Source organism: Oncorhynchus tshawytscha, linkage group LG33, assembly GCF_018296145.1.
Source record: "Oncorhynchus tshawytscha isolate Ot180627B linkage group LG33, Otsh_v2.0, whole genome shotgun sequence".
Classification (NCBI taxonomy): Eukaryota; Metazoa; Chordata; class Actinopteri; order Salmoniformes; family Salmonidae; genus Oncorhynchus; species Oncorhynchus tshawytscha.
In genome coordinates this window covers 9,589,404-9,612,525 of record NC_056461.1, presented here as the reverse complement: position 1 = coordinate 9,612,525, position 23,122 = coordinate 9,589,404, and the positions used below count along the sequence as shown (strand labels likewise).

The following is a 23,122-nucleotide window of genomic DNA, read 5'->3' as shown; positions in this document are numbered from 1 at the left end:
TAGGATTCCAGTACACAGCAGGCTAGAGACAGGGTGCGACACCGGTAGACTTTGTCCTTCAACCCAGAATAACTCATTATTGACCCACATTTTAATTGCGTTGACAATCAGTGGAAATCAAGTACCACACAAACATGAAGACGGTGTGCTCAGGGGGACGTTCATGCAGGAACCAATGACATGCTCGAGGAGGGGGGTTGCCCAAATGACTGCGTCCTGTAATATTTTGTGCCATCAGTTCTTCCCAAACTAGTTTTCTGCTCTGATCCACCAAAAGCCTCTGCAATATACAGTGAGATTGGACAACCTAGACTGTTCCCAGAGCTGGCCGCCCGGCCAACTGAGAAATTAATTTGGCCTGAATGCCAAGTGTCAAGTCTGGAGGAAACATGACACCATCACTATGGTGACGGTGGCAGCATCCTGTGGTGTTGTTTTTCAGGGGCAGGAACTGGGACACTAGTCAGGATTGAGGAAAGATGAACGGAGAAAAGTACAGGCAGATCCTTGATGAAACCTGCTCAGGACCTCTGACTGGAGCGACAGTTCAACTTCCAACAGGACAACGACGCTAAGCACACAGCCAAGACAATGCAGGAGTGGCTTCGGGACAAGTCTCAATGTCTTTGAGTGGCCCAGCCAGAGCCAGGACTTGAACCCGATCTAACATCTCGGGAGAGCCCCGAAAATAACTGTGCAGCGACGCTCCCTATCCAACCTGGCAGAGCTTGAGAGGATCCGCAGAGAAGAATGGGAGAAACGCCCAAATTGAACCCCCTTTCCTTATGGATCTGGCCTGTCTCACCCTGTAACGTATCCAATTGATCTATCCAGTCTCTGTTCTAGGGCTGCACAATTAATTGAATTTGCATCAAAATTGCAATATTGACATGTAATATTCATATTGGAAGAGATCTACACTGCTGCATTCTTTGGAAATGCTCATCAGCCACATGTAACCAACGTTTTGATCGTTTTTTTTTCTTTCTGCTCTTGCGGCTGTTTTCCGCACACGTCAAGCCCTGCCCCATTACTCAAGCAGCGCAGTTCCTCCTCGCTGTTAGATTCACCAAGTTTGCATGCTCTTCTGTTAGGTCAAATGCAGTCAGGTTGTTCCAAACAAGAACGATGCTGCGTTTTACTTATAAAGAAATCGGCATCGCAATATTTCGTGAAAAATAAATCGCAATGATGTTTTTTTTGCCCATATTGTGCAGCCCTACTCTGTTCTCAACCTGATCTTCCTTCTCGCATTACCTTACCTCTTTATCCTTGAATAACTGAGAATTTCTATCCTGTTCATCTCGGTAAGCGATTTTAGGTAGCCAGTGTCAGTGGAATGCCCTTTGTGATTTAATAAAATAACCTAAACTGACTTGCCCTATCCCTGCAAGTTAACTCTCAATCCCCTTTCTCTGCTTCTTTTCTCTGTCAGCTATTCAATCAGATCTCCAGTTGTCTTAACTACTAAGTCTATCAACCCTCTGTTGTAAAGTGTCTCCATTTGCATCTGTCAGTTGGGAGGTTGACCTGAGTTGTGTGTTTTCAGGAAGCGTCTTCAGAAGCAGAACATCACGTTCCATCCCAACCATACAGTGTCCTATCTTGAATACAGGAGCTACTTCTTTGAGCCCAGCATGTCAGTGGGCAACGAGTCGGATGTGGTCACCATCCCTAACATGCTGGTGTTGGTAAGACGGCACTGCTACACACACACACACACACACACACACACACACACACAATATGAACTGGACTCCTATCTCTTTGCCCCCCTCATCTCTCCCCCACTTCATCCTGTTTCTCCTCATCCTCTTTTCCCTCTCCCCTCTGTCTTCCAGGGTGCGGCGGTGATGATGGACAACATGCCACACGCAGTGCGTCTGTTGCTCAGTGCCACCTTTAAGAGCTTTAAGGAGGGACCCTTCCTAAGCAAGTCTGTAGGGGAGCTGATGTGGGGCTACGACAGCAAGCTGGTGGACTTCCTCAATAAGTGGTTCCCTGGGATGCTGCCCTCCACTGGCAAGTTTGGCCTCTTCTCTGAGGTGAGTGAGCGGGTGGAGGAGATGAGCGCACAATGACCGGAAGTCTACGGGTACAGTAGCATATGCTAGTGTACCTTTAGACTTCGCCATTGTGCTAACGTTAGTTGGCATTGGCTTGCGAAACCACCTCGTTCTTCCTTCACACTGCACACGGAGACATAAAAATGCGATTCACAAGTTCATCTCTACTCTGAGTAAGTAGAAAAACAATTGCTAGGATCTCACGGTATCCCTTTAATGCTTGAGCTAATTTAATCAAGGCCTCAGTCAGGCTTTGAAATTATGTAGTGCGAGGGCAGTTTCCCGACTGTTAATTCACAGGCAGACCTTAGAGCACTAATACCATGTCAGAAATGTCCAGTTGATCAAGTGTTAGGCTTACCAGCTATCTAAATCTTGTAGTTATCCAAGCCAAATAATGTGCCTAGTAGCCTCATCCCCCAGGAGGTAGTTTAGTGTTGGAACCTAGATGGACATGACCACATCCACACTCCATCCCCAAGGGACGGTTTGAACAGTTTAGGGTCGCATGGGTAGTGAGCAATGGCTGTATGAATGGACAAAGCCATCGCACCTCTCATTCCTACGTAAAGATTTAACCGACTTTATTTGGCTTCAATGCTCTGTTAAGATGCTGTTTTCATGGAGACCTAATATGTGCAGTTTTGAGTTGCTCCTGGAAGTGACTTTGCAGGCTAGCTCAGTGCTGCCCCCTCCATTGAGTAACTCTAGTTCAAGGCTTCAATTGGCATCAAAGTAATCCTTTAACTTCTTCTGTGGGGGGGTTCTTTTTAATGTATATAAAAAATAATCTGTTCAAGAACCTTATCTGGTGTATTAGAAGCAATTATTGGTACCATGATTGTCTTAAAACATTTTTATTTAGATTGGCCACGAAGATTGGCATTTTTTCCATTCACTCTAATGGGGGATCCTGTTTTCTGTTAACCATGCCTGCAGTACTGAGGTCAGCCTTAAACTTCTTTGGCTTTTTTACATTTAAAAAAAAATATTTTAACCTTTTATTTAACTAGGCAAGTCAGTTAAGAACAAATTCTTATTTATATTGACGAACGAGCTGGGCCAATTGTGCGCCGACCTATGGGACTCCCAATCACGGCCGGTTGTGATACCCTGGTTCGATTCCAGGCTGTGTCTATAGTGATACCTCTAGCACTGAGATGCAGTGCCTTAGACCGTTGCAACACTTGGGAGCTTCAATGAGGTGGCAGTCGTTCGCCACTGTTACTACGCTGGTAAATGACTAATCCATCCGGACTTGCCACATAGGAAGTGTGTGTTTGTAACCCTACCTTCTCAAATAATATTAAAGTACCCCTTATCTACAGCCTGTTTAAGTTGCCTGTGTAGTTTTTTTGTGACTGGTGACTGGTTAAATATTCACTTTTTTTTTTTCTCCCATCAGTTCAACAACTCCAACACTGGTATGTTCACCGTCCACACTGGGAAGGATGACATCCGGCTGATTCACAAAGTGAACTCATGGAACGGCTTGACCAAGGTGAGCTGTCTGGAGTTTAGGGATCACACAGCCATGACCTTTCACCTTTACAGATTGGTTTGAGAGGGGCAGTTAGAAGCACAGATGAGTGAAAACAAATCTGGGCCCTTTGTTTTTCATGGGATCCTTTTACAATGGGAAAGGGGGATACCTAGTCTGTTGTACAACTGAAATGGGTCCTCTGCATTCAACCCAACCTCTCTGAATCAGAGGTGTGCGGGTGACATCCATTCTTTCTTGCTCTAGAAAGAGAGCTCAATGTGTAACGGATGTTAACCTTCTGTCTCTCTAGTTGATATATTGGAAGACTCCCCAGTGTAACATGATCAACGGTACAGCAGGACAAATGTGGCCGCCCTTCATGACCAAAGAGTCCACACTGCCGTTCTACAGTCCTGACGCCTGCAGGTACACACGCTTTCCAACACTCATGTAGCCTAGTGGTTAGAGAGTTGGGCCAGTAACCGAAAGGTTGCTGGATCGAATCCCCGAGCTGACAAGGTAAAAATCTGTCAATCTGCTCTGAGTAAGGCAGTTAACTCACTGTTCCCCGAGAGCCGAAGATGTGGATTATGGCAGCCCCCCCGCACCTCTGCTTCAGAAGGGTTGGGTTAAATGTGGAAGACACATTTCAGTTGAATGCGTTGTGACTAGGTATCCCCCTTTCCCTCACACACACTCTCTATAGGTCTTTGGAGCTGGTGTATCAGCGTGAGGGGATAATGAAAGGGATTCCCCTCTATCGCTTTGTGGCTCCTAAGACTATGTTTGCTAATGGCTCAGACTACGCTCCCAATGAGGGCTTCTGTCCCTGCAGACAATCTGGCCTCCTCAACGTCAGCAGCTGTCGATCCAGTGAGTACAGATGCATACACACTCCCCTACGTATTTATTTGGACAGTGGAGCTTAAACTTGTAGTTTGGCTCCAGCATTTTGAATTTGAGATCAAATTATTCATATCAGGTGACAGTACAGACAGAATGTCACCTATTATTTGAGGGTATTTTCATACATATGATTTACTGTTTAGACATGAATGCACTATGTATCAAGTTCCATTTGAGTAAGTTATAAGTATTTGGAGAAATTCTCTGATAGTGTATTAAAATAGTCAAACGCTTAGTATTTGGTCCCATATTCCTAGGACTCGACGACAACATCAAGCTTGTCACTCTACAAACATACGATTTGTAGTTTTTTGTTTTTGCCCAATAGGAACTGAATGATGACTGGAGTAATTATTTCTAAGTGAGTAGATGTTTCTGAGCACACATTTCGCTGCCATTTACCCTGTTAGTCATAACCGACATACCTTGTCTGGTAAACAGACTGGAGGAGGAAGTATGGCGCACACACACACACACCGAGGAGCCATGCCGTTGTATAAACACATTGTAGAAACACTTGGGCATGAGACGACAACACGAGTCATTACACACTTATGTTCCCAATAGCGCCCCATAGAACATCACATCTCAAGATCACATAAGCACTTGGCGCCGAATTGTAGCTTGACTAAAGGTGTTAACCCTCCACATCTCTCAAGACACCTGGAGTACTGGGCCAGCCACTCTTAAATATCACCTGGGCCAACACTGAAACACTTTCCACTAACAAGATGACAAACCAGCGGAAGTATAACACATTCTGACTAATGAGGTGATACCCATCGGCCCGCTAGCGTCCAACCTCGAAATTATAAATGGAAAAACCAAAGCCTGTAACAAATTTGTATGCAGTTCTACACTTTTTGCCATCAGGTGACGAGAAATGGTTGCAGTTTTCAATGTGATATCTGATTGCGTGATTAACAAAATCAACTGGGGCCCGACAGGCTGTTATTCAACCATGATTAATACGTTTGGATAGATTTGTATATTAGTCTAGCCAGATTATTATTTTTTTTGCTGACATGGGATTATTGAGTGACTGACATAACAAGCGAAACTGCTGTTGCACGTCCAGATTTCAAAATTCTACTATTCTAACTCTCAGAATTGATCCACATGCCTACAAAAGTTGGGCCACCAGTTGCCCGTCCCTGATTTCAAACTAAATTCTAAGTTGTGATTCAACCTCTAGTCCACGTTATAGTGTCTAGTTTGAGAAACGGACGCCTCACAAGTCCTCAACTGGCAGCTTCATTAACTACTAACAATGAAGTGGTGTCTCCGGGATGCTGGCCTTCTAGGCAGAGTTGCAAAGAAAAGCTCATTCTGGCCAATAAAAAGATTAAGATGGGCAAAAGAACACACACTGAACAGAGGTGTTTGGCTCACGAAGAAGAACATTTGCGAAACACAGAAAAAATAAAGATGCTTGATGACATCTGTCAAGCATGGTGGAGGCAATGTGATGGTCTGGGGGTGTGTTGGTGGTGGTAAAGTGTGAGATTTGTACAGGGTAAAAGGGAACTTGAAGGAAGGCTATCACTCCATACCATCCCCTGTGGACGGTGCTTAATTGAAGCCAATTTATTCCTAGACCAGGAGAATGAGCCAAAGCACAGGTCCAAACTATGGAATAACTATTTAGGGAAGAAGCAGTCAGCTGATATTCTGTCTATAATGGAGTGGCCAGCACCGTCACCAGATCTCAACCCTACTGAGCTGTTGTGGGAACAGCTTGACCGTGTGGTACATAAATGCCCATCCAACTTGTGGGAGGTGCTTGTTGGGTGAAATCTCTTCAGATTACCTCAACAAATTGCCAAAGGTCAGCAAGGCTGTAATTGCTGCAAATGATGGATTCTTTGACGAAAGCAGAGTTTGAAGTTCACAATTTTTTAAATATAAAAATCCATTTCATAACCTTGTTAACATCTTGACTATTTCCTATTCATTTTGCGACTCATTTCATGTATGTTTTCATAGAAATTCTTGTTTTTTTCCCCCAAGTGACCCCAAACTTTTGAACGGTAGTGTGCTTGTTAATAAAAAGGAAATGTATGATCGTACAAGTCAAGGTGACGCTGTATTAATATTGTGTTCTAGACGCCCCAGTGTTCATTTCCCAACCCCACTTCTACAATGCTGACCCTGTGCTGCTGGACTACGTACAGGGACTTCAGCCTACTGAGGACGAACACGGACTTTTCATAGACATCCACCCTGTGAGTAACACATACACGCTGTCCTGAATTGGAAAACTTAGAAAACTCAGCAAAAAAAAAAAGAACTCTCCCTTTTTCAGGACCCTGTCTTTGCAAGATAATCCAAATAATTTCACAGTTCATTGTAAAGGGTTTGAACACTGTTTCCCATGCTTGTTCAATGAACCATAAACAATTAATGAACATGCACCTGTGGAACGGTCGTTAAGACACTAACCGCTTACAGATGGTAGGCAATTAAGGTCCGTTATGAACTTAGGACACTAAAGAGGCCTTTCTACTGACTCTGGGGAAAAACACCAAAAGAAAGATGCCCAGGGTCCCTGCTCATCTGTGTGAATGTGCCTTAGGCATGCTGCAAGGAGGCATGAGGACTGCAGATGTGGCCTGGGCAATAAATTGCAATGTCTGTACTGTGAGACGCCTAAGACAGCGCTACAGAGAGACTGGACGGACAACTGATCGTCCTTGCTGTGGCACACCAAGTGTAACAACACCTGCACAGGATCGGTACAGCCGAACGTCACACCTGCGGGACAGGTACAGGATGGCAACAACTGCCCGAGTTACACCAGGAACGCACAATACCTCCAACAGTGCTCAGACTGTCCACAATAGGCTGAGAGGCTGGACTGAGGGCTGTTGTAAGGCAGGTCCTCACCAGACATTCCTGGCAACAATGTCACCTATGGGCACAAACCCACCGTCGCTGGACCAGACAAGACTGGCAAAAAGTGCTCTTCACTGACGAGTCGCGGTTTTGTCTCACCATGGGTAACGGTCGGATTCACGTTTATCGTCGCAGGGATGAGTGTTACACCGAGGCCTGTACTCTGGAGCGGGATCGTGCTGGAGGGTCCGTCATGGTCTGCGGCGGTGTGTCACAGCATCATCGGACTGCGCTTGTTATTGCAGGTAATCTCAACGCTGTGCATTACAGGGAAGACATCCTCCTCCCTCATGTGGTACCCTTCCTGCAGGCTCATCCTGACATGACCCTCCAACATGACAATGCCACCAGCCATACTGCTCGTTCAGTGGGTGATTTCCTGCAAGACAGGAATGTCTTGGTGGAAGAGTGGGGTAACATCTCACAGCAAGAACTGGCAAATCTGGTGCAGTCCATGAGGAGGAGATGCACTGATACTGACCAACTTTTGATTTTGACACTCTTCCACCTCTGTTCAGGAACACATTATTTAATTTCTGTTAGTCACACGTCTGGAACTTGTTCAGTTTCTAAGTTGTTGATTCATGTTCATACATATTTCCACATTAAGTTTGCTGAAAATAAGCGGGGTTGACATAGAGGACGTTTTTCTTTTTCTGCTGAGTTTAGTAAGATGAATTTTTTCCCGTTGACTGTGGACTCGTCCCCTTTTGTTCTAATAGGTCTTGGATAAGAAGAGATCAGATTAGTGGACGGCGACACACACACACACACACACACACACACACACACACACACACATACCTTTATGATCTATTAGGGTCAAAGACCAGTGTGTTTCTGACAGGCGATCATCCAGAGACAAGATGGTTCCAATGTGGTCTTTACAGTTTCGCAGTCAATCGATTAACCCCTGAACTATACTATGGGTTTTATTTAGATGAAGAATGTCACTTCTCTGACCGATATATTGAGTTCCAGTTAGATTGATTTTTAGCCCCACTGGTCTGTATCGGGGGCGTAAGTGTTCCGATACCGTGCTGGTCTTGGTGCCACTTAGTGTCAAATTGAATGAAGAATTGGTTTACAACGCTCAATATATCTGACGGGGGCTAAAAACATTGTCTGAATGCTTGAAGCATCTGTGCCATGTTCTTCCCTATTTATAGACTTGTGTGCTTTTACTAGTGCGGATTGGGCCCATTCACATTGTTATAAACATATCTCTGACCATAAAAGCGAGGCTGTTTCCCCTTATCTAAATTGATTGTGTAAACACATCTGCTCATAGCCGTAGCGAACGCACACTATGCAGCCTGTCCTTGAGGCAATCACCTGACGCGCACACAGAGGAGGCTTGGCCAGAGCACTTTCTTAGAATTCATTTAGATAACATTTATTTTCCCTGGCTGAGGGTGAGAAACTTGTGTTGGACAGTCATTCTCGTATATTCACAATTTTGTCTTTGTGTTTGTGACTCCTATGAGTCCTGCCTCCTGAACTCATTTGTAGAAGAACATTCATATCCACTCGATGTTTGATGCAAACGTGATCTTCAACTGTGATCGCAGAGAGCTTGGTTTCAAAATACACCTGTGGGACAGCCAACGTGAGCAGATATCATCCAAATCTTTTTTTGTCCAGCTCCTCTGCCAAGTTGGATATGGTGTACTCTTTTTTTTCATAGTACATTTGTCATTTAGCAGACGCTCTTATCCAGAGCGACTTACAGGAGCAACGGGTTGCTTAATTAAGAGCACATCGACAGATTTTTAAAATAACGTTTTAACCTAGTCGATGCCTTGCTGTAGAATGTTGGCCACAGCATGAGTTGTTCTGTAGGACTGAAGGCCATGGTTGCTGGGGGTCCTTAATATACACAGTGCTTTTCTGTGGCAGTAAATGTCCTCCTATAGATTGCACCAAAAAACATAGAGCTGCTATCTTAACAATCCTCTAAGGCCTGGGGGTCATGTATGTGGTTTAGGTTGCCTGCCATGCAGTAATCCTCCCGGTCCAAGATGAAACTATAAAAAGTCTCAAGTCAAATTGTCTGGAACAGACATTAGCAGCTAAATATTTAAGATGTGTGCATGCTAATGGTAAACTGTCTGGCACAGGACATAGTCAGTGACCTTTTTTTAGCGATAGCCTAATTGGAGCTGTAGCTTTTCTGTGTATTACGGTACGAGGAAATGGGTTTTATGATGGTGTCGAGATTGCTCCTATAAACAGATTAAGGCCGGGGGGCGGGGTGGTAAGGCTGTGACTGGTGCTTTTGGTGATCCCGTACTGGTGCTGGCCAATACACTGCAACTAATTGTTGGCACCATGTCATAATATGGCTGAAGGTGATAAGATGTATTGTACAGATAAGACCGTGCGTCTGAGCTGCTAGTATTTGCCCCAATAAAGTTGGTTTATGATCGCTGACTAAGCAAGAATCGCACACTTGTTTTAGGTCACTCTACTATCACACCACTGCCAATTATAAAAGCATTGCAGACATGGCAATAAGCTTTGCCCAGTAATTGTTTATATGATCGGTCTGTTGGTGTGTAGCAATTTTAAGGGGGGACAACCACAGCAGAGTTTGAGCCAGTCACTACCAACTGTGCCAATTAGGGCCAGATCTCTTGGTAGTTTACTTCCATACAAGGCGGTGTCGTTATCTAAGTGAAGACATGTTTGTAACTGCTGTTGTAACGATTGGCAGTGGGATCAGACGTGGACTGTTGAGCAATGCATAGTTCCAGGAGGGAGAGGATATGGCGAGAGGAAGGCTCCCCGATGTGGGACTGACCATCTGGGGTTGGATTGCAGCTTGACACCTGGTGGTCCCATCCACCGACCCGGGCCGCAACTCTCATCGAAGTCCTTGCCAGCCTGAACTGTGTGTGTCAAATCAAATGTTATTTGTCACATGCTTCATAAATAACAGGTGTTGACTAAAAGTGTAATGTTTACTTATGGGCCCTTCAGAACAATGCTGAGATTATATTTTAGAAATCAAGGAAGCGCGCCCCCCCCCCAAGCCAACACCGACTTCCCTCAAGTAACTTGACTGGGCTTTATGAAAACTGGAAACCATATATCCTGAGGCTGCAGTTAATGTCGCTGAGGATTTTAACAAAGCAAATTTGAGGAAACCGCTGCCGAAGTTCTATCGACTAGCACTCACGCTGGAAAAACACGACCATTGTTACGCTAACTTCCACGATGCATACAAGGCCTCCGCCCTCCTTTTGACAAATCTGACCACGGCTCCATTTTGCTCCTCCCTTCCTATAGGCAGAAGCACGGGTACTTCCTGTTTGAGTTGAGGTCTATTCAACGCTGGTCTGACCAATCGGAAACCATGCTTCGAGATTGTTTTAACCACGCGGACTGGGATATGTTCCGGTTAGCCTCTGAGAATAACATGGACGAATATGCTGGTTCAGTGACTGCGTTTATCAGGAAGTGTATAGGAGATGTTGTACCCACTGACTAAAACCTACCCTAACCAGAAACAGTGGATAGATGGTAGCATTCACAAAACTGAAAGCGTGAACCACTGCATTTAACCATGGCAAGGCGACTAGGAATATGGCCGAATACAGAGTATTTATTATCCTCCAAGGCAATCAAACAGGTAAAATGTCAGTAGAGACAAAGTGGAGTTGCAATTCAAGCGGCTCAGACAAGGTACTACATACGTAAGAGGTTTTCTGTTTTCAATTTCTCGCATGGAATAACCTTAATTTCTTAGAACAAGAATAGACTGACGAGTTTCAGAAGAAAGTTGTTTCTGGCCATTTTGAGCCTGTAATCGAACCCATAAATGCTGACGCTCCAGATACTCAGCTAGTCTAAAGAAGGCCAGTTGTATTGCTTCTTTTAATCAGCACAGTTCAGCTGTGATAACATAATTGCAAAAGTGTTTTCTAATGATAAATGAGCCTTTTTAAAAATGATAGCCTTGGATTAGCTAACACAACGTGCCATTGAAATAGAAGTGATGGTTGCTGATATTGGGCCTCTACGCCTATGTAGATATTACATTAAAAATCATCCATTTCCAGCTACAATAGTCATTTACAACATTGTCTACACTGTATTTCTGATCAATTTGATGTTATAACTATAACTGTATTATGGCTTGGGTAGAAGGTGGGTGGGGTGGTATGTTAGTCAGGGTGTGTCATGATCTAAACTCGGGTTAAGATAATGACAGATCAATGACCTCCCTTCAGTCTGTTTTCAGTCATCTATTGATTTCTGTTAATTTTCACATATGTAGCATTGCATATGAATGTAACCTATAGATATACTGATGTCTTAGTTAGTGGACTCAGTCGATTAATGTTGGTTTAGCAGTCTGTTTTATGGCTATAGGCAGTAAAATTTGAATGTGACAATGGTGGAGAGATTGCTCTTATTGACCAAAGTCTCATGTTATCCAGTCATATTAGGGCTGGGACTTGCCAGAGACCTCACGATACGATATCACGATACGTAGTTGCTGAGATATGTAGTGCGATTCTATATGTATTTGCAATTTTTTTGAAGTTTCAAACGTGTTGCTCACTATATGCCTGCTTCAGAGGGACAAAGGGAATGCTGAAAACCAGTTTTGATCAGTCAGGGAAGTAAGTGATGACATGTTGCCTCACTATTTAACCCTGTGAGACCCAAGCATAGATTCAAATGAAGGGGGGGAAAAAACCTATTACTCGCCAGAAATGCTTGTAAAAAGCCTCGTAAAAATAAGATTTTGAAATTTGTAAAAGACAATCTGCTGGAAGTGTTGCAAAAATGCAACATTGGGCTTCAATGGTAAAAAAAAAAAACTAACTGTGAAATTGATATTAAAATCACATGAAAATGGATCAAAAGCATATACATGTGATATAAAATAGTGTCTAATGGTGTATACATAAAATATGACTTCATTTCAAATCTGAAATGGCCAAATTGATAAATTTGACCAATCCAAATGTTAAACTTTTTTTTTGAGAACCCAAAATAGTTTATCCTTAGATGTTCTCTCTACATAGAAAGAATAAAATACTAACACATTTTTAGTAAGAAGAGAACTGTACTACTTACCATAAAATTAATGGTCTCATAAACTACAATTATTAAAAAAAAATATATATATGACATTTAATGTGACAAGTTACGTAAGTAATTGGTTGTCCATATTTGGAAGGGAAACAATCCAACGTGTATCAATATATGATCTTGACTCAATGTCTGTTTGGAAACCCTTTAAGCCTTTGTGTAGTGTTTTTGCTACACTTACGAAACTAACTCTGGCTCGAATGTTTGGTTTCTGGAGTTTTTCACTTATTTTTTTGTAACATAAAGAAGGAACACATTTTTCTAGTCATGTACTGGTGTGAGCTTGTGTAGGCGACCAGTGTGGTGTCAGATGCGTGGACAGTTTTCCAATGTTTCAGAGGCTGCAGATGCCACAATCATACTGACACCAACGCATACTACCAAGAGATACGTGGGCCTAATGAGCTGCACTTTGTAGTGTTAGACTTTTTTAGTTAAGGACCTGTACAGGATGCAAATTAGGATTTAAAAAAAAAAAATATTTGCAAAGTAGGGTCTCACGTTGTTTTAAAAAGAAGCTGCAGAACAATCTATATGATGACAAATACTGGAGTATTGGTTCAGGTACAACTAACTTACGCTACCTACAGTAAACACGATTGAGTCCTCAATATCATCTAAAATATTACTATAGAACATTTTGGGGTTTTTGTCTGCTAAGTCATATGGTGTGACATATCGGCAGGTGTTGGTGTTTCAGATGGGGTATTAAGCGACTCATGACATAAGTTGTGAAAGTAGGCAGAGGTAGGTGTCTGACGACGCCGCCTTCACAAACTACAGGCCTTTTTGCTCAAATCAGGTTTGGAATACTGACTGTCCGAACAGCAAGTGACCAAATCGGCGCTGTTTGTGGGTTCAGACAGCAGTCATTTGCTGACGTGGCAATTCTAGATGGGTGAGTACGCAGTGGTGTAGGCTGGTTGGCGCTCGTGCTTCCTGTCACTCAGAAGTTATGTAGCAAGCGAAAGGTATTTTTGGTTTAAAAAATATATATATATTTTTAGGATCCCAATTAGCTGTTGCAAATGCAGTAGCTACTCTTCCTGGGGTCCACATGAAACAATACACAACATGCTTAAAATATTTTAGATTAAGGCTGGAATGTAAAGTGGAACAAGTCAAGGTCTGAGTACTTTCTGAAGGCACTGTATATGCTGTATAGTTGAGGACTTTTATCTTGATCACCGTTGGTGTTTTTATGTTTTTCATTTGTCATTTTTAAAATGAATAAGCCAGTGAACTGAGAACAGTTGATTTGTGAGGTTGGACTGATGCTCAGTCTCCGAGCTCATAGTGGTGGTGTGGTGTCCGTATGTGGATGCCCCTTGTGTTAAATTAACTCGGCGCGTGTTTTTAATCCCGTGTTTTGACAAAATGCAGACTTTAAGCTATGCCAGTCAAGTTATGAGGGGATGCACTCGTTTGTGGCACAAAACTGTTTGGGAACAAGGGAGTGGAATGAAATGATCCTGGTAAAAGAGAAGGCGAGACTAGATGTGTGGTTCTAGCTCTCTCCCTAAGCTTAACGACTGTCCATCCAAATAAGAGGGCAGAGAGCCTTTGTCCAAACACAATATTTTTCCATTGAGGACGCGCAGTGCTTTCTCATTAATGTGCATTTCCTCTCCTTCAACGGAGCATTTGTTTACTTGCTTACTGTAGCAAGTATTTTTGCAGTGACTCTCTCCTCTGTCCTTCTTTTTTTCTTTTCTGTCCTTTCCCTCTTTTCGCGGATTGTTTGTGTGCTATTCAGAGGGTGAATGGGCAAGACAAAAGATTGCAGTACTTTTGAACAAGGTGTGGTTCTAGTTGCCAGGTGCACTGGTTTGAATGTGTCAAGAACCGCAGCTCTGCAAAGTTTTTCCCCGTGTGTATCCAGAATGGTCCACCACCCAAAGGACATCCAACAACCTGACACAACTGTGGGAAGCATTGGAGTCAACATGGGCCGGCGTCCCTGTGGAACGCTTTTGACACCTTGGAGTCCATGCCCTGATGATTCTGAGGCTGTTCAGAGTGCAAAAAGGGTGTGCAACTCAATATTAGGAAGTTGTTCTTAATGTTTTGGACACTCAGTTTGTGTGTGATATCTATTTCTCTCTCTGCAGGAGACTGGTGTGCCTCTGAATGTGTCTATCCGTCTGCAGCTCAACCTGTACATGAAGAAGGTGTCGGGTATCACGTAAGGACCCCCCCCAACCCAGCACTCCTCACATAATGACAACTCCTTATCCCTGACCTTTAACCCCAAAGGCCAAAAAGCTGAAGGATCCCATTCAATCTTGGAGTTTCAGTTCTTTATTTAGGATGTGTTTTTGTGCATCTCTGTGAATCTTTTGTCTGTTGCAGGGAAACGGGGAAGATCTCGGAGGTTGTGATGCCCATGATCTGGTTTGAGGAGGTGAGTGGTGATTAGACTATTACTGGGTTCGTTTACCCCCTAACCTGCTCTATACCTCTACCCCCCCCCCAACACTCTCCTAACCTAACCAACACACTCTCTATCTCTCACCCATACTCCTAGATCAGCATTTCTTAATCCTGGTCCTGGGGACCCAAAGGGGTACACCTTTTGTTTTTGTAATATCACTGCCAACCTGATACCACTAATCAACTCACCAAAGACCAGGATTAAGCATCACCGCCCTAACGTGTGTCTAGCCCTTTTTAACACCCTCATAACTCTGTCCGCTCATCAGATTTGTGTTTCTCTCTCTCTCTCTCTCTCGTGTAGAATGGCTATATGGACGGTGCCATCGTGAAAACGTTCCACACCAACCTGGTGCTATTGCCAATGGTGATGGTGTACATGCAGTACTGTTTCCTAGGCCTGGGCCTGGCCACTGTTCTGGGAGCTGTACTCCTACACTACAGTGGGAAGGTAAGGTCTCTACAGCACTTGGTCTCCGCTCGCTGACTGTGTGGATGGGAACGTTTGGCGTGTTGGATGGGAGAGCGAAAGTGTTTGTGTTCACAAACGGAATGTGCGGCAAGTAGTTGTGAGAGGGGAGAGACATGAGTCATTCTTTAGTTTGCATGGGTACTAGGTACTGTGACTCTTGCACAGTCTTGAGCAGCCCTCTGTTACCCACCAGAGAACAGGCTCTTCCCACAGCCTCGGCTAACAAACCAACACACTGGCGCCCCCCTTTCTAACCGCCAGAAAGGGTGCTGTGAGGTTTCCATCTCCCTCTGAGTGGCTGTAGATTGTGATTTATACAGTACAGTGGTGCCACTTCGGGACACACACACACACACACACACACATAGTGCCACCTCCACTCCCTCACTCTCGTTAGACTAATCATGGGAGAGATTTCCTTAACAGACACTCATCCAAAGGCACATGTTGTATTTTACATGGCTGACTCTGTTAGCCAGTTAATTTGATCAATGCATGAACGGAACTCTCAAGCCAATGCTAACGAGAGTTGTTGCGACGACTGGAAGTCTATGGGTATATGCTAGATTAGCTCAATGACGACGTCTATGGGTGTATGTACTAGCAGATACCCTCAGACGTTCAGTCCTTGTGCTAACGCCAGTTAGCATTGGCTCACGAAAGTACCTTATCAAACTTCATACTGGACACAGACACAGAAATGGTCTCCACTAGTTCATCTGACTCTGGGGAAGTAGACTAAGGGCCTCATTGCCAAGATTCTTAAAAGGATACTTCAGGATTAAGTATGGGGTTATTTGGTGTATCAAGTCAGTTCTATGCCCATTTCAAGGTTGTTTTAGTTTTTGAACACAATGTTCCCCAGAGACCATAAAGACCACCCAGACGTACAGTGTATGGTTATGGCATGTACACAGGCATTTCAGGTCACGTGGTTATGACTAGTGTGGTGTGAACGGGCTTCTTTCTTGCAGGTGTTGTTGAAAAAAGATCCATCTACAGTGATAGAGAACCACGGGGTTGGTTTACACATTAAACTGTTCCCAATCACTCCAGAAAATATGCCTCTGTCAATCAGGAGAATGTGATGGCAATATGAATATGAAATACCCTGACAGCTTCTGATCGGCTTTGATTTGATTATAAGGACCCATCCGTAGGGAGGGGAAGGCCAACTTTGGGCCTTGGGGGCTGCTCCCCCGTGTGCAGGCTTTTGCTTCAGCCAAGCGCTTGCACACTAGTGTTCATGGTCTTGGATCTTTATTAAAGTTATGTTGATGGAGATTGAAGACGGTGAGTACTGTTGTGTTAGCTGAGCCAGGTGTGTGTGGAAGCTGGGTTGTCGCAAAAGGGCTGCACACGCTGGCCTTCCCCGACCGGAGGTTTCCTGATGTGGGGGGGGGGAGAATGTGTCAGTTTCAGCCTGATTGTGTTACTGTACGAAGTTGATTTGATCAGAGGAATATGGAATCTGATCATCCCTTCTCAACTGGGTCAGGTGTCAATCAATCCAAATGGCACAATTGATTTGTCAAGACTGTCTGAGGTGCGTCATTAACCAATCGCATGAGCCCTGCATGCCACACCTTTTAAATATGTTGTCTTTCTCAGTTTTGAATCTGCGTACACACACACACACACTGCAACAATTAAAACACACACTGCATGAACATACACATTCAGCCTGTGATTAAATGACCCAATGGCTGAGTGACTAAATACTGCACTTCCTGTCTGTCAGTCAAATCAACCACCTGACAGCCAATCAGGTTGGTCAATGATTTCCTGTAGCTGCTTCTGACTGGCTCATTAGTAAAGGTCTGGCTATCTTTTAGGCAATGGTTAAAGACCCAGTAAACGGCACAGATGGACACATTTATCATGAATGACACAGGTAGGTTTCAGGCCGACATACACACTCACCCTTTTCCTGTACATTGTGTGTGTGTACCTTTTTTTTTTCTACAGGTCACACACGAACATAAACTGAGGGCTCACGAGGCATCACGCTCACCCATATTTAATGTACAAACATCACTATCATTTAAAATCAACTTATTATCCGCTGTTGTGCCATGTTTCATACGACCCAGTGGTCTGCCCATGTTTGTTTTAAGTGTCCAGTCAATCTGAGCATGGTTTGAGCCAGAACTCCCGACAGGCCATAGTTAACGGTCTCTTGCAGCAGACCCTCTGGTTGAAGACTGCTGTTATACAATTAGGATCAATGTTTTGGGAGTTTAAATGATGTTACCAGAATGTGAATTACAGGTGACGCTCTGTAGTCAAACGGGTGTATTCATTACGGAAACAGTTTGCTTTCATTTTGTTTGAGGTAAACAACTCGACAAGAGTTTCTATTGAACATATTTGGGTAGGTTCCTCCATTTTGTTTCGGTTGTTTCAGTTTAAGAAACTGTTTACAACAGAATCAGTGGAATGAATACACCAATGTAAATCAAACTGAAAAGTATCTGAAAATGTCTGTTTTGGTACGAGGCATTGTTTATGGGCCTTTTGTAGTGAAAAGGTGTTGGTGCGTGAGTTTGATAGATCATTAAGAAGTTTACTCTATGCCCACCACAGGAGGCTGGTGAGTGGAGGACAGCTCATAATAATAATAACTGGGATGACGTGAATTGTATCAAATGCAAGGAAACCATGTCTATCATTCCAGCTATTTACTATGAGCCTGTTCTTCCAAATTTAAGGTGCCACCAGCCGCCTGTGATGCACAAATTAACTCAATGAAATGACGGTGTCAGCTGCCTAGTTCGGCTCCAAAACAGACTTGATCCTCACTACGTTGACGGTGTTGTGCTTCTAACATCCTTTCTCTTATACCCTCGCCTCTTGACTTCTCCCATCCCGTTTCTTTCTCCTGACAGATCATAAAATGTGACAGGACTGTCATACCGGACGCCAGCGTGAGCACTTCATCCAGCGAGCAAACCCCTCTAATACAGGACCACGTGGACTAACACGCATGTAGGGGGCGAGCTGCCTAGCCCAGTTCTGCAGGACACTCTGCATGTGTTTTATTGAGACTGATGATCACTGGAACTCCAAAAACCACTGATTCTCTCCTGCTATCTATATATCTCTCTCTCTCTCTCTCACTCTCAGCTATAAACTCTCTCACCTGGTACAGTTTTCACCTGGTCCTGCATCTGCTCCGGGAGACTTTGGAGACCTTCATTCTGACCAGTACTCACCGGTCAACAGGGAAGTGCAGGACTACCCCGGTTGGTTCTGCTCTCTGGTGGTGTCCCATCCAATCCTCCAATGAGGATCCACTATTGGACTACATCACCGCATCCTCAGTCACTTATGTGAATCCTTCCTTCGTCTGTTGGTCCTTCCAGTTCCTCCGATGTTTTAACAACTTACTATCATGTGTTTTTACTATTCCTGAAATGCCATAGGAAACCACACCACTAGATCTGTATTGTCCTGCTTTCCTCTCCTCTGGTGTGTGTGTAGAAGTTGCCTGTATGCACAGACCTAGGATCAGATAATCCTACCCTTAGCCTTTTTAGGGGAAGAAATGGAAAAGTGACCTAAAATCGGCACCTAAAAGCAACATCATTCTACAATATCTCACCAGAACAACGAATCAAAAAGGGAACTTGTTTCTGGGGTAAAGTCCAGTCAATTCAGGAAGTAGACTGAAATTCCAACTATCTTCCATGCTTTTCAATTAGGGAAACTGGAATTTGGTTTACTTTCTGACTTGACTGGCATTTAAATGGGATTTACCCCCAACTCAGGGACAAAGGCGTACCCACTCAGGCTGCTCCAAAAACGCATGACTTGTTGGTGTTCCACATGGGATATTATTTGTCTTTTTACCTAAGCACAGTACTTGACTTGGGCAGGAGCTCACGAACTGAGTACCGGCAACTCAAATGTTCTTCTGCTTGAATTCCTGCACCTCCTATTGAGTATTAACTCCAAAGTATTAAGGAGTTCTTACACTTAAATACAAACTGTACCAGCACCCAAAATGAGTACCGGAAAGTCGAACACATTCCTAAACGTGTCTACACCATCAGATCGAATTCATAGCAAACCGAAGGATGGGTGTGTGAAAACAAAAGGGATATATATTTACAATCTATTTTTCAGATGTCCTTGAGTGTCCTGAAAGGCATCTTACATCAAATCTGGTGCTGTACATAAAGTGTATTTCATTTAGGCCTATGTAATGAATTTGAATGAATTATTTACCTGGGAAATCAAATAAACTGTCAGCTTACCAATTTCAAAATAATGGGAGGGTTCTTGTACGTGTCACTTCACACTGATACCATGTGCAGCAAACTGTAGCAATAGCTGTGTAGGCTAGACTGTGTAGGATACTCACCGTGAGCCAGCGGGAACTCACTAGCCAACAACGCTCACTGTTTACATTTTTTTTTTTTTAATTTTAAGATCCCATTTCTAGAAGAGCATGTTGGAGCATATGCCATGTTATTTGATCTCAGTGATTTCACCATGAAGGGCCTCCTGTCCCCCTCTATATTACTCACGGATCTCATTTAAGGGCCTTTTAAGACATTGTCAGTCAATTCAATCAGCGCTTACAATTCTGTTTTCATTCAACACTTGTATTTGTGAAATGATAAGTCTCTTCTCCACTTCGACTCATGGACATCAGTCCAGTGAAAAAGTTATTTAAATGTACGCTCCGATGTGCCTCGCAAATAATAGGCTATTGTCTTACCCGTGTTAATAGCCTAGCGTGAGACTCATTTTGAAATCGAAGGGATTCTATGTTATAAGGGTAGGCCTACGTGGATAAAACTGGATCTGTTATTTATATATGAAAATATGCATGAAACAGTCAAACCTGTATTTCCAGTCAATGATTTTTAGGAATTGAATTGGAAACAGAACTGTGCCCTGTTTCTCTGCCCATGCATTATAGTTAGGCCCTATAGGCTATCGATTAATTTAATTGTTCATCAGATACTTCATATACAATTAATTATATTCTCACCCATTACGTTATTGTCAATTTAATTGTGTCTTTATGCTAACTATATGTAAAATTACTTTTGATATGGTTTATGTGTGGTTTGGTTGGACCATCGGCTGCACAGACCTGATGGGCAGGGGAGGGAATGACATCTTAATATCAACCAGAATTGAGGTTATAAGCATTGCGATTCTAACAACGATCACGTGTTGGACTTATTTAGGACAGGGGTGACAGCTTTAAAAAGTAAAAATGGCAGAGTAATTGGAGAAAGTGGATTTCCAGTCAATGACTTTTGGCTTCTCCTAGTGTTGAAGGGTTACGTTTGTGGCTGCCTAGTCTACTAGTCTCCTGGTTGCTGATCCAGAGAAGTTGCCAAGCCTGTTGTGCTTATTACTGCTATATCAGGGTGTTTTATGTTCTAGTCTCACTCTATTAATTATAGCTCTACGGTTTATTATGTGTAGTAGGTCTGAGTTTTTTTTTTTTTTTTTTTTTTTTTTTTTTTTTTTTTTTAAAACCACCTAAATTTTAGCAGGCCCTGCCATGAATGGATTTCTGCCTATGCCATTGCGTCGACTTTTTTTTTTTTTTTTTTTTTTTTTTTTTTTTTGCAATTGTTAGGAATAACGCCTCATTCAGAGTAAATTAGTTGACCTAGAAATGTCCCTCTACTGATGGCATAGGCACCAATAATGACGGATGTTTTACTACACCGATGTGCCTTTTCAATTGGAAACTTCTCCTTTGCCCAAATGGACTCCTAAACCCTTGCCACTCCATGTAGATTTGAGAGGATTGGATCTGGTAGCTCCACCTTACCCTCTGGATTTTCACCATACAGCAAATGCTCATGGGCGTCCAAGGCTAGGGGCCAGGGGTCAATTTGGAATTGGGACGTTTATGGTGTGTCCTGTGTATTGTGGCCAAAGACCAGGGGTGCTCAAACTTTTGGGCTTGGTGGGCCAAAATATAATCTAAGTGGTGGGCCACGGCCTGAACGTATAAGTATTTATTAAAAGTACAATAAAAGATCGCTTTTTAGTAAGCAAACATAAAATTGCACTTCAAAACATTGTAGCCATAACTTGAAACCCAACTACATTCTGATTTACCACCTCACAGGCAAGACAATTTAGTGTCCCCTCCCCCCAGGGGCCATTGTACAAATGTTGCCATGACTTATGCCATGTTCTTCTGAGTGAGTGACTAAGTAAACAATCAGTGTGGGGCCCCTGGGCACATGCCCAGTTGGTAGTTTGGTGAAGATTTATCTAAACCTTGTAGAATACTAATCAATCTAGCAATAACAAAAATATGTTCCCTGACATGGGCTACATTACCATGAGAGGGCCAAACCAAATGTTGTTGGCCCTGCCATAGACCATACTGTACACAGTAATAATTATGTGATTGACTGTAAAGAGCGTAGTACCTAAAAATGCTTGTGTCCAAACTATGGCTGTGTCTCAAATGGCACCCTATTCCCTATATAATACACTACCTTTGGCCAGAGTGCACTATTAGGGATTTGGGTGCCATTTTGGATGTATGTATTGGGGAATAGGGTGTCTTTTGGGACACATATTGGGAATGGGGTGTCTTTTGGGAGGCACACAAGGGTCTGGATGTGTTTCATTGTGCTTTTTGACAATGCAGGATCTTTGAATGAGATGGCTGTTGTGAGATTTGTGAATTTGCACCATCGTACTCCTTTAAGTGGCGAGGATAATTTTGTAAATAAATGTGCCATGAATTGGCGTACATTACTTCCACTGCTGGGTTGGTCTCCTGTGGTATTTTACATCGGGGGTGTGTGTGCTTGTGTGATGACGTAAACATACTTTTATATTGATAAAACAAAGACCTGTTCATACTTAAAGTGCAATATAACCCATGATGCTTCCGGTGTGTGTGCTCTGTACGCATGTTTTATATGCTTCATTGTAAAACTGTATGCATGATTGTGTGCTTTATAATGCATACAAAGACATTGCATTACACACACACACAGTGTGAATGTTAGTGTGTGTGCCTCCTGGTGGTGTGGGAAGTGTTTGACATTCATGGGAAAGACTCCAGTGGTCAACAGAATGAAGGTGATGACAATCACAACGGTTACTATGCCAACAATCGAACGAGCCACCATTTCACTGTCTCTTTATTTTTTCCCCTCCAGCTTTGACTGTAAACACACACCAGAGAAAGAGAAGGGTAAAACATGCACTGTAGTCTATGGCATGTGCTGAACTGCCAAGATCCCACTGTTTGGATAATCCCTAATAGATGCTCAAACTATCAACGACAACTTGATATGCAACAACTTTGGAAAGGGAGAGAGGAGGAAGGAGCATAGAGAGTTGGGTTGGGATATTTAGACATCTTCCTGATTCTTCAGTCCTCTTCTATAGTCCCAGGGCCACCCATAGAAATAGAATGAATAGAAAGGATGTCTCCATTCAAGATGATAATGGCATATTGGGTGGACTGGCAGTCATTGTGACTATAACCATGCCAGGAAGTAAAAGCAGGAAGTGTACCCTTCAATATGTGCTGTGATTTATTGACCCAATGACATCACAAAAAGCACTTTCCTTTGCATGAGCCAAATCAGTTGTCATAATTTGAATGAACATTCTACATTACCATGACAATCCAGCATCAGTTGATAGAATGAAACACCATGGGAATTATTGCATCACCCAACCAGACAGACATTGTGAGTTTACCAGTCACATTGCCAGGGTTAGAGCTTCCAAGCCCATTCTCTTCATTCGATT

General features: G+C 43.2%; 1 protein-coding gene across 4 annotated transcripts in view; it reads left to right on the top strand.

The window, feature by feature from the left end:
• LOC112230870 (scavenger receptor class B member 1) overlaps positions 1-22,117 on the top strand; it is a 29,292-nt gene extending 7,175 nt beyond the window's left edge. The window contains exons 3-14 of one of the 4 annotated variants that reach the window (XM_024397204.2): positions 1,550-1,691; positions 1,842-2,045; positions 3,472-3,567; positions 3,860-3,975; positions 4,256-4,422; positions 6,562-6,680; positions 14,568-14,641; positions 14,809-14,860; positions 15,194-15,340; positions 16,336-16,380; positions 17,197-17,255; positions 18,250-18,355. In XM_024397204.2, the coding sequence (XP_024252972.1) occupies positions 1,550-1,691; positions 1,842-2,045; positions 3,472-3,567; positions 3,860-3,975; positions 4,256-4,422; positions 6,562-6,680; positions 14,568-14,641; positions 14,809-14,860; positions 15,194-15,340; positions 16,336-16,380; positions 17,197-17,250 (1,216 nt within the window). In that variant the 3' untranslated portion in view covers positions 17,251-17,255; positions 18,250-18,355. Of the gene's footprint in view, positions 1-1,549; positions 1,692-1,841; positions 2,046-3,471; positions 3,568-3,859; positions 3,976-4,255; positions 4,423-6,561; positions 6,681-14,567; positions 14,642-14,808; positions 14,861-15,193; positions 15,341-16,335; positions 17,256-18,249 lie in introns of all 4 variants that reach the window. The other 3 variants (XR_002950384.2, XM_024397206.2, XM_024397205.2) reach the window with 3 other exon arrangements.
• The last annotated feature ends 1,005 nt before the right edge of the window (positions 22,118-23,122 follow it).